Source organism: Mobula hypostoma, chromosome 9 (genome assembly GCF_963921235.1).
Source record: "Mobula hypostoma chromosome 9, sMobHyp1.1, whole genome shotgun sequence".
In the NCBI taxonomy this organism is placed as follows: domain Eukaryota; kingdom Metazoa; phylum Chordata; class Chondrichthyes; order Myliobatiformes; family Myliobatidae; genus Mobula; species Mobula hypostoma.
In genome coordinates, this window is record NC_086105.1 from 3,714,816 (window position 1) to 3,726,943 (window position 12,128).

Sequence of the window (12,128 nt, forward strand, 5' to 3'; positions counted from 1 at the left end):
CTAGCCTCCTGCCTCCTGCCAAGCCTCCCCTCTAGTCTCTAGCCTCAAGCCTGAAGACTCCAGCCTCGTCCTGCCAGCCAAGCCTTGTCCTTGCCTAGTCTGGGGTCCAAGCCAGAGGCAAGACCCAGGTGCTGGGTCCTTGTCCAGTCTCTGGCTCGGAGTCCAAGCCCGGGCTCCTAGCTCTCTTGTCCAGTCCTGTTCGGGATCCCAGTTTTTGTGTCCATGTCCTTGCTCTCACCCTGTGTCTTAGTCCTGACCCTAGTACTTCAGTGTCTGTGTCTTTAACTTGGGTCCGTTCCCAGCCACCTCCTTGTGACACATCCTTGTATTCTGAGTCTGCACCCTTGGGTCCTAGATTTCCACACTATAGGAAACATCCTCTCCACATCCACTCTGTCTAGGCTTTTCAATATTCATTAGGTTTGAATGAGATTCCAACCTCTGCCCCACCCCCACTCATTCTTCTAAACTCCAGCAAATACAGGCCCAGCGGCTACTAACACTCCTAATGTGTTAATCCTTTCACTCCAGGAACCATTCTCGTGAACCTCCTCTGGACTCTCTCCATTGCCAACACATCTTTCCTTAGATCAGGAACCCAAAACTCTAAAAGCAAACTGTCCAAGGCCCCAGCTAAGACCAGACCACTCCCTGGGGAGTTGGGCGATCTCTGCAGTCCTACAGTACCCTACTTCAGGAATGGACCCAGGTCATCCCTCATTCTCTTCCTGATGTGCCTGACATTGTAGGCACACTCCCCTGAAGAAGCCCGACGATGTTCAGTTATCCAACAGATTATCACTTTATTACATCCAATTGCCTGAATCATCTCACCCCAGTTTTACAGTAACTGCTGATAACAGCAGAGAAGATAATGAACATCACTCAATCAGACAAGAGGCCTTTAGTGCCTTTGGCAAGAATACGATCAGTTTTATCATTGCTTAACACTGCAGACACTTTAAAGAGAATCTAAACTGCCTTTTAATTTTCAATGATTGAACTGTGAGTTTGATATGGAATATGACTAATTTAATTAGTTAACCAGTGCTCCTTAAACCTGCACATCAGGAGATTAACTGCACCTTCCTTCATCAGGAACACAGCTCTATCACTCATTTGGCAGAATTAGATTTATCATCACTGACTTGCACTCAGTGTCCACTTTATTAGCTACGCCTGTACACCTGCTCACTAATGCAAATATCTGCTCAGCCAGTCTGTACAGCACAGCGTGCAGACATGGCCAAAAGGTTCAGCAGTTCAGACCAAATATCAGGAAGGGGAGGAAATGTGATCTAAGTGACTTTGATCATCGAGTGATTTTTGAAGCCATACAGGGTGGTTCAGTATCTCAGATGCTGATCTCCTGGAATTTTCATGCATACTAGTTTCAAGAGTTTAGAAACAATGGTGTAAAAAAAAACACAAAAAATAAATCTAGTGAGCATCAGTTCTTTAGGCAAAAACACCCTATTAGTAACATCTTGTATGTCAACCTGATGGCACACCTTATATTCCACCTGGCTAGCCTCCAACCAGATTTATCAAACTTCCGGTAATTGCAAACCACCTCCCCCCACCCTTCACCATTTTCCATTCCTGTTATATATAAAGTCAATTAAATACGTTATGCAAAAAAAAGTTTTAAAAAAGTGTAGTCTTAAAACAATGGTGCTTACTGAAGTACCCACGGCTGTGACTGCGGATTCCCAAAAATGGGAATATTTGATTACTCCCATGGGAGCTGCGCACAAAGGGTCACCACTCATCAGCACCATTCTAACTTAGACTCGACATACCGTAGGTCTTCTGTCTTGCACTGTAACCCGTTACCCCTCCACTCTGCCCCTCTTGCATCCCTGACTCAAAACATTAACTGATTTCTCCTCCACAGATGCCAGCAGGCTCTCTGTTCATTGTTGAATGGTGGATTGGTCTGAGTGAGCTACACGGCCAGTGCATCGGACTTCCGCAAGGGTTTACCCCACCAGTAAGGCAGATCTCACACCCTACCTCAACCAGTCCTTGAAGGATTCTGACAAAGAGAACACAGCCAAAGTGGGTCCGGGCTGCTGATGGGATGAGCATGTTGAGTGTTGAGGTCAAAAATATTGCGATTCCAAACACCCTAGGAGAAAAGCACAAAATGTGTTAGAAGAGTGGGTATCAGGGAGAGAAGATCTTTTCAGTTATTTCAGTGGTTACATATAACATAGAACAGTATAGTACAGGAACAGGCCCTTCGGCCCACAGTGTTCTGCTGATCCAATTAAATTAGTAATCAAGTGGTCAACTAAATTAATCCCCTCTGCCTTCACAAAGTTCAAAGTAAGTTTATCATCAAACTATATATATCTCATCATATACAACCCTGAGGTTCATTTACTTGTTGGCATTTACAGTAAATATGAGAAACACAATAGAATCAATGAAAGGCCTCACCCAATAGGTCCATATCTTTCCATTTTCCTCTCATTCATGTGCCTATCTCTTAAAAGTCTCTAATGTATTTGCCTCCACCACCAGCCCTGGTAGCACATTCCACACACCCACCACTCTCTGGGTAAAAAAACTTGCCCCTCACATCTCCCATGACATTACCCTCCCCCCCCCCACCATAAATGCATGCCCTCTGGTATCAGATATTTCAACCCTGGGAGACAGATACTCCTGTCTACTCTGTCTGTACCTCTCATAATCTTATAAACCACTGTCAGATCTCCCCGCAGCTTCCACCGTTCCAAAGAAACAACCCAAGTTTTTCCAACCTCTCGTTATAACACATGCCCTCTAAACCAGGCATCATCCTCGCAAACCAAATTGTACATGATACTCCAGGTGTGGCCAAACTGGAGTTTTACAAAGCTGTAGTCCTTCATAAAAACATTGTTTCCTAATTCATTCCTGTTGTGATCTACACCATGATCTTCCCATAGTGACCTACTGTATGATGTTCTCATATTGACCTCCAATGTAACATTCCCATGGTGACCTACAGTGTGACATTCAGGTGGTGACCTACACTGTGACATTCCCATGGTGACCTACAATATGACATTAAATTATTATTCATACGAGGGACAATAAATCAGCCATGATGAAATGGCAGAGCAGGCTCGATGGGCCAAATGGCCTAATTCTACTCTTTTGTCTGTTGGTCTTATGCACACGGTGACCTACACCAGGACCCACACTGTGACATCTCATTGTGGTTGACAGTATGACATTCATATGGTTACCTACATTGTGGCGTTCCCATGGTGATCCACACAGTGACAGTTACAAGGTTGTCTACACCACAACATTCACTTGGAAGAAGGGAACTTAGTTATCTAGAGGTATACAAGATGATAAAAGACATCAGAGCGGACCACCAGATTCCAGGGCAGAATTGATTTGGGGAGAGTATAAGGAGAATGTCAGAGGTAGGATTTTTACACAGAGAGTGGTGAGTGCAGGAAATGCACTGCCAAGGGTAGTAGATGTAGATACATTAGGGGCATCCAGGAATCCTCTTAAATAGGAACATGGATGATGGAAAAGTGGAGGGCTATGTGGGAGGGAAGGATTAGATTGATCTTGGAGGAAGTTAAAAGATCAGCACAACATTGTGGACTGGATAGCCTGTACTGTGCTTAGTGTTCTATGTTCTTGAAACCTTGTGCTCTTTCATCTTCAATATTTAACAATTGGATCCCTCCCCCTCCATCCTCTAACATCTATTGAATGCAAAATCCAACTGGCTTAATTTGTCCTTGTATAACAATCCTTTGTGTACCAACAGGCTGAGTTCTGTACTGGTCTCATAGGCACCACAGCACAGGGGCTGGGGAAGGAGGAGAGACACAGATGGACGAGGTTTGCAAGGACATCTCAAAGGGGAGGTTCTGTCTTGAAAAGGCGATGGCCGCTGTGAATAACCCAGTCCTGTTTCTCCATTCCGCCAGCTGACCATGTTCAATGTTCAAAGTGCACTCACTTTCATCTCATGTTCTCGCCAATTATCCTTTCCTTATGTATCATTATTATTATTATTTATTTTTCTTTTGCATTTGCCCAGTTTGTAAGAGGTCAGATCGCAGCCAGAGACAGACTGCACAGCTGGAGTATTTGGAGCAGGGGCCGAAGCACTTCAGAGCTTCCGGCAGGCACTGAAGGTGGGGAACCGTTTACTCCACACAGTTGGGTGGACCAGCTCTGGACACCAGGTCTGTGATCATCTGGACCTGACAAACCATCACTGAGCAGTTCACTGGTATTGCTGTTAGAATTGACATCTGCCATGGACCGTCTCAAGCCCAGCTGCAAAAAGTTCAAAGTTCAACATGCATTTACTATCAACCTATTTATACCATATGAAACCTTGAGACTCATCGCCTTGTGGCAGCCACAAAGCACAGAGACACCACAGAACCCATTAAACCCCCCCCCCACACACAGCAGAGACCGTCAAACAACCAGTGTGCAAGAAAAGAACAAATCCTGCAAGGTAAACAGGTACCAGACAGAAGATGAACTGTAGGGTCCTGACAGGGAGCCCACAGTCACGGAGCCAGTTCAGCACCACAGCCGATCCAGGCGAAGGGCTGGGCACGGGGCTAGCAACTCCATCCTAGAACAGAGCTCCAGAGACCTCCTCACTGGGACAGGACAGTGGGCCACACAAAAGACAGGCCCAGGACAGAGTACTCTGACGAGCTGCTGTCAGCGGCCTGTGCCCCAGCAGGGGTGATGGGCTTTAGAAGAGGAAGACGACTAGAATTGCTGTTGCTATATTGCTGAAGCAGAGTGGTTACACTTTACAGTACCCGACATTGCTAACAGGGGTTCAGCTCCCACTGCTGTCTGTAAGGAGTTTGTATTTGTCCCCATGACTGCTGTCTGTAAGGAGTTTGTATTTGTCCCCATGACTGCTGTCTGTAAGGAGTTTGTATCTGTCCCCATGACTGCTCCTCCAAATGCTCTGGTTTCCTCACACAGCCCAAAAACATATGAGGAGCATTTGGCAGCTTTGTGCCTGTACTCACTGGAATGTAGAAGAATGCAGGGAGATCTCACTGAAACCCACTGGATGTTGAAAGGACTAGACAGGGTGGATGTGGAGACAGGTATTTGCTCTGGTGAGGGTATCCAGAACTAGAGGGCACTGCCTCAGAATTGGAGGGCCGACCCTTTAGAACAGAGGTAAGGAGGGATTTTTTTAGCCAAAGAATAGTGAATCTGTGAAATGCTCTACCACAGACTACGGTGGAGGCCCAGTCTGTGGGTATATTTGAGGTGGAAGTTGATCGTTTCCTGATGGATTGAAGGATGTAGGTGAGAAGGCAGGTGTATGGGGTTGAGTGGGATCCAGAATCAGCTATGATAGAATGGCTGAGCAGACTCGATGGGCTGAATGGCCTAATTCTGTTCCTATGTCTTATGGAGTTAGAGTTAATTGTGGTCATATTACTTTGGCGCCAGAAACGTGATGACACTTGCCGGCTGCCTCCAACACAACCTCGGACTGTGTTATTGACACAAATGATGCATTTCACTGACTGTTTCGATCTTTCGACATAGATGTGAGAAATAAAGCTAATCTTTAAACAGGTTTATTATTGCCACATGAACAAGATACAGTGAAAATCTTGTCTTGTGTACTGTTCATGCAGATCAGATCATTACACGGTGCACTGAACTGATACAAGGGAAAACAGTAACTGTATGCAGAACGAAGTGTAACAGCTACACAGAAAGTGCTGGGCAGGTGGACAATAAGGTCCAAGATCATAATGAGGTAGAGTGTGAGGTCAGGTATCCATCCTCTCATACAAGGGGACCATTCAACAGTCTCATCGTGGGATAGAGGCTGTTCCTGAGCCTGGTGGTGCGTGATTTCAGGCTTTTGTATCTTCTGCCTGATGGGAGGGGGGGAGAAGAGAGAATGCCCGGGGTGGGTGGTGTCTCTGATTATGCTGCCAACTTTACTGAGGAAGTGAGAGGTGTAGACAGAGTTCATGGAGGGGAGGCCGGTTCCTGGGATGTGCTGAGCTGTGTCCACAACATTCTGCAGTTTCTCGTGCTCACATATAGAGCCGGTATTGTACCAAGCCGTGGTGCATCCACACAGAATGTTTTCTATGGTGCTTCGAGCGGTAACGCTCGACAGGGACATGAGGAATTCTATAGTCTCCTGAGGAGGTAGAGGTGTTGGTGAGCTTTCTTGGCCATGGTGTCTATGCGGTTGGATCAGCTCTTGGTGATGTTCGCTCCAAGGAACTTGAAGCTCTCAACCTTCTCAAACTCAACACTGTTGATGTAGACAGGATCGAGTGCACCATCCTTACTCCACCCCCCCCCCACACACACACACACACACACACACACACACACCCATACATACACTCACACAGATACACACACCTTCCTGAAGTCAGTGACCAGCTCTTTTGTCTTCCAGACATTGAGGAAAAGGTTGTTGTCATGACACCCTGTTACTAAACTCTCTATCTCCTTCCTTGACACCAACTCATCGTTGTCTGAGATAGGACTCACTATAGTGGTATCATCTGCAAACTTGTAGGTGGATATGAGTAAGACATAGGAGCTGAATTAAGCCATATGACCCATCAAATGTGCTCCGCATAGTCCATGGGTTGAGTTTCAAAGTCCACAATTATCTGGGAATGGATTTTTTGGGCATGAATTACTTGGGATTTGACAAGTGCTTCCTGATATTACACAAAGTGAATTATAGACCAGTTAGCCTGATCTCGGCGGTTGAGAAGATGTTGGAGTCAATTGTTAAGGATGAGGTGATGAAGTACTTGGTGGCACAGGACAAGATAGGACAAAGTCAGCATGGTCTCCTTAAGGGAAAATCTTGGCTGACGAACCTGTTGGAATTCTTTGAGGGGACTTTTGGATAGATAAAGGGAATGCAGTGGATGTGGTGTATTTGGACTTTCAGAAAGCCTTTGACAAGGTGCCACACATGAGGCTGCTTTCCAAGATAAGAGCCCATGGTATTACAGGAAAGTTACTGGCACAGGTTAACGCATTGGCTGATTGGTAGGAGGCAACAGGTGGGAATAAAAAGAGCCTTTTCTGGTTGGCTGCCAGTGACTAGTGGTGTTCCACAGCGGTCAGTGTTGGGACAGCTTCTTTTTATACTGTATATCAATGGTTTAGATGATGAAACAGATGGCGTTGTTGCCAAGTTTGCAGATGATATGAAGATCGGTGGAGGGGCAGGTAGTGTTGAGGAAACAGGTAGGATGCAGAAGGACTTAGACAGATTTGGAGAATGGGCAAGAAAGTGGCAAATGAAATACAATGTTGGAAAATGCATGGTCAAGTACTTTGGTAGAAGAAACAAATGTGCAAACTATTCTCTAATTGGGGAGAAAATCCAGAAATCTGTGATGCAAAGGGATTTGGGAGTCCTTGTGCAGAACACCTTAAGGGTTAACTTGCAGGTTGAGTCGGTAGTGAGGTAGGCAAATGCAATGTTAGCATTCATTTTAAGAGGCCTTGAATGCAAGAGCAGGGCTGCAAAGCTGAGGTTTTATAAGGTCCTGGTGAGGCCTCACCTTGAGTATTGTGAACAGTTTTGGGCTCTTCATCTAAGAAAAGATGTGCTGGTATTGGAGAGGGTTCAGAGGAGGTTCACAAGGATGATTCCAGGAATGAAAGGGTTATCATACGAAGAATGTTTGACAGCTCTGGGTCTGTTCCAAATGGCCTAACTCTGCTCCATGTGTCTTATGGCCCAGGGAGGTTCCAGACTGACTCCACTGTGCCACCTAGTGGACACAATGGAAGGTACTGTCCTTGGATTACAATTGGGTAGGGAAATCTTCCAAAAATCTACAACCCCCTCCCCCCCCCCAGTGGTCTTACCTCCTTCCCACCCCCTAAAATTCTGCACTCTCTGGGAGCAGTTCCCACGCAATGACCTGGTTGAAGGTATTAAGATGTTTATTTAGATTCTGAAATTGGGAGAAATCCTGCCCCGTGGTGGGGCTGGGAGAGGAGTGATGGGGGGGTGTCAGAACCAGATCAGACCCATCCCATCCAGGGACAACACTGGGAACCTCATCTTCATATGGAGATCTGTGAAAATCTTGGGAATGCTCCCCAAAAAGTTCAAGAAGGGTGCCACTGTAACACAGCGGTTAACGTGACGCTGTTACAGCTCAACGTCAAAGCCTGGAGATCAATTCCGAAATCCTCTGTAAGCTGGTACGTTCCTTCACGTGACTGCGTGCATTTCCTCCCACAGTCCAAAAACTAATTGGTCAATTGGTCATAGCAGATTGTCAATTCATTTCTGGAACAAGTCATTCAGCCCACAATGTCTTAACAAACACATTTCATTTCTTCATTATGTGTTATGTTGTATGACATAGGGAATCAGGGTCTTTCCATGACCAGGACTGATCTTGGCAGATTTTTCACCGGACACTCAGCTCTCACCCGTGGCTCTAAGTAGCTGTCTGCATGTGACAGAGGCCACCACTCCGGCAGGCAGGCCTCGTACCTCGGTGAGATAGGGACATGCCTGTCCTAGCATCTGAAGTTACCTCTGGTGGACTGGGGGGGGGGGGGAGATCTACGGTGAGATCCAATGGCCAGGAAGACAGTTCTGCAATGCTGCATGGAGAGTTTGACAAGGCCCAGAAGACGTCATGGTCATCCACTGTAACCAGTTTGTGACGACTACTCGTACCACTGGACCCAGACTTCTGATATCGAGAGAGAGGAACTGCCCCAGTGCAATAGCTTTTCCATTTGAAAAACTCTCCTGCACAGGTCTCCTGTCGTTGTCGGACATGACAAGCAACCACCATGTTGTAGACAGGGTGGTGGGAGCAGGGGGTCTAGCAGGAGCTGGTAGATCAGGAAGATGGAGGGACAGAGTGTGAACAGGTTATTTAACATTAGAGGATTCAGTATTCATGTAGACAGTGTGAGGCGCAGTGCCTCTGTTTGCACTTGGCCTCACCCTGGGAGTGGAGGAGTCTGAGGACAGACAGACCGGTGGGGGAACAGAGAGGGGAAATAGAGGCTGACAGCCAGGAGTTCCAGATGGAGTGGGTGTGTTCGGTGAAGCTGTGCACGGCCACCGACGTCGAGGCCATGGGGGGAGCATCAGACACAACAGGGCAGGTTGGAGGAGGTGCTGGTGAATTGCTGCCACGCCTGGGAGGGGTATTTAGAGCCACAGATGGTGAACAAGGAGGTGGAGGTGAAGGCACTCGAGGAGTGGGAGGGATGAATTGACCAGGGGGATACGGATGGCCCATGCACAAGGGGAGTAAGGGGAGGCCGTGGATGACAAGGGAAGTCGGGGACAGTATAAAAATAAAAGAGAGGAAGTATAACATAGCAAGTATGAGTGGGAAGCCAGAGGATTGGGAGACTTTTAAAGAGCAGCAGAAGGTCACTAAAAAGGCAATGTGGGGGGAAAAGATGAGGTACAAAGGTAAGCTAACCAAAAATATAAAGGAGGATAGTAAAAATTTCTTTAGGTATGTGAAGAGGAAAAAATTAGTTAAGACCAAAATTGGGCCCTCGAAGACAGAAACGGGTGAATTTATTATGGGGAACAAAGAATTGGCAGACAAGTTGAACAGGTACTTTGGATCTGTCTTCACTAGGGAAGACACAAACAATCTCCCAGATGTAATAGCAGCCAGAGGACCTAGGGTAATGGAGGAACTGAAGGAAATTCACATTCGGCAGAAAATGGTGTTGGATAGACTGATGGGACTGAAGGCTAATAAATCCCCAGGACCTGATGGTCTGCATTCCAGGGTACTTAAGGAGGTGGCTCTAGAAATCGTGGATGCATTGGTAATCATTTTCCAATGTTCTATAGATTCAGGATCAGTTCCTGAGGACTGGAGGGTAGCTAATGTTATCCCAATTTTTAAGAAAGGAGGGAGAGAGAAAACAGGGAATTATAGACCAGTTAGCCTGACATCAGTGGTGGGGAAGATGCTGGAGTCAATTATAAAAGATGAAATTACGACACATCTGGATAGCAGTAACAGGATCGGTCCGAGTCAGCATGGATTTACGAAGGGGAACTCATGCTTGACAAATCTTCTGGAATTTTTTGAGGATACAATTATGAAAATGGACAAGGGAGAGCCAGTGGATGTAGTGTACCTGGACTTTCAGAAAGCCTTTGATAAAGTCCCACATAAGAGATTAGTGGGCAAAATTAGAGCACATGGTATTGGGGGTAGGGTACTGACATGGATAGAAAATTGGTTGGCAGACAGGAAACAAAGAGTAGCGATTAACGAGTCCTTTTCAGGATGGCAGGCAGTGACTAGTGGGATACCGCAAGGCTCGGTGCTGGGACCACAGCTATTTACAATATACATTAATGATTTAGATGAAGGGATTAAAAGTAACATTAGCAAATTTGCCGATGACACAAAGCTGGGTGGCAGTGTGAAATGTGAGGAGGATGTTATGAGAATGCTGGGTGACTTGAACAGGCTAGGTGAGTGGGCGGATGCATGGCAGATGCAGTTTAATGTGGATAAATGTGAGATTATCCACTTTGGTGGCAAGAACAGGAAGGCAGATTACTATCTGAATGGTGTCAAGTTAGGAAAAGAGGAAGGACAACGAGATCTAGGTGTCCTTGTACATCAGTCACTGAAAGCAAGCATGCAGGTACAGCAGGCAGTGAAGAAAGCTAATGGTATGCTGGCCTTCATAACAAGGGGAATTGAGTATAAGAGCAAAGAGGTCCTTCTGCAGCTGTACAGGGCTCTGGTGAGACCACATTTGGAGTATTGTGTGCAGTTTTGGTCTTCAAATTTGAGGAAGGACATTCTTGCTATTGAGAGAGTGCAGCGTAGGTTCACGAGGTTAATTCCCGGGATGGCGGGACTGTCATGTTGAAAGATTGGAGCGACTGGGGTTGCATACACTGGAATTTAGAAGGATGAGAGGGGATCTGATTGAAACATATAAGATTATTAAGGGATTGGACATGCTGGAGGCAGGAAACATGTTCCCGATGTTGGGGGAGTCCAGAACCAGAGGCCACAGTTTAAGAATAAGGGGTAAGCCATTTAGAACGGAGTTGAGGAAAAACTTTTTCACCCAGAGAGTGGTGGATATATGGAATGTTCTGCCCCAGAAGGCTGTGGAGTCCAATTCTCTGGATGCTTTCAAGAAAGAGTTAGATAGAGCTCTTAAAGATAATGGAGTCAAGGGATATGGGAAGAAGGCAGGAACGGGGTACTGATTGTGGATAATCAGCCATGGTCACAGTGAATGGCGGTGCTGGCTCGAAGGGCTGAATGGCCTACTCCTGTACCTATTGTCTATTGTTTATTGAGGCAGAAAGTGTGACTGATGGCAGGATAACTTTCAGCAGTCTAACCAGAGATTTACAGAGATGCAACATTACCTCGCGGGTGTGCAGTAAATGCCAATGGATAATCTGTCTCCTGAGATGGAGACAAGAGCGATCAAAGGGCTTGATGCTGTTCCATACAATACGTTTCCCTCCATTCCAACAGCTGCTAATTATTCAGAGATTGATTTTCCGATGGACACCGATCTCTTGCCAAAGTGTATCATGCTCTAATTATATGTTTCACTTGATTTTATCTGCCTCTTTAACAGATATATTCCAGACATTTGTGATCATAAAATCTGCCCTCCCCCCTGTGAGTACCCTCCAGCCATAATTTCATACAACCCTCTCTTTTAATTCAAAGTTTCCCTGAACAGCAGTTTAATATCCGTCACCATTGCCCAGGGAAGAAGGTGGGTTAATAATTAACAGCCCTCGCAGCTCCTGGCTCACCTTACAAGGGGGATATTGTCTGACAAGGGAAAGGACAAAACACGGTCATCTCCTCTCATGGAGTGTACGAAATGAGGCATTACGTTTCTTCAAAGAAAGATTAGTTCTATTTGTCACATGTTTGTCAAAACATCGAAGCACACAGTAAAATGCATGGCTTTGTGCCAACGACCAACACAATCCAAGGATGAACTGGGGGCAGCCCGCAACTTAGGGCAGCACGGTAGTGTAGTGATGAGCACAATTGTTTTACTGTGCCAATGATCGTCGATCATGGTTCAATTCCTGCCATTGTCTGGAA

The 12,128-nt window shown here is 46.1% G+C and overlaps 1 protein-coding gene across 1 annotated transcript in view; it reads right to left on the bottom strand.

Annotated features, from left to right (window-relative positions):
* Window positions 1-12,128, bottom strand: part of slc17a8 (solute carrier family 17 member 8) — an 89,427-nt gene that overhangs the window by 44,969 nt on the left and 32,330 nt on the right. The window contains exon 4 of the mRNA XM_063057602.1: window positions 2,017-2,131. Within this exon, the coding sequence (XP_062913672.1) occupies window positions 2,017-2,131 (115 nt within the window). The remainder of the gene's footprint in view (window positions 1-2,016; window positions 2,132-12,128) is intronic.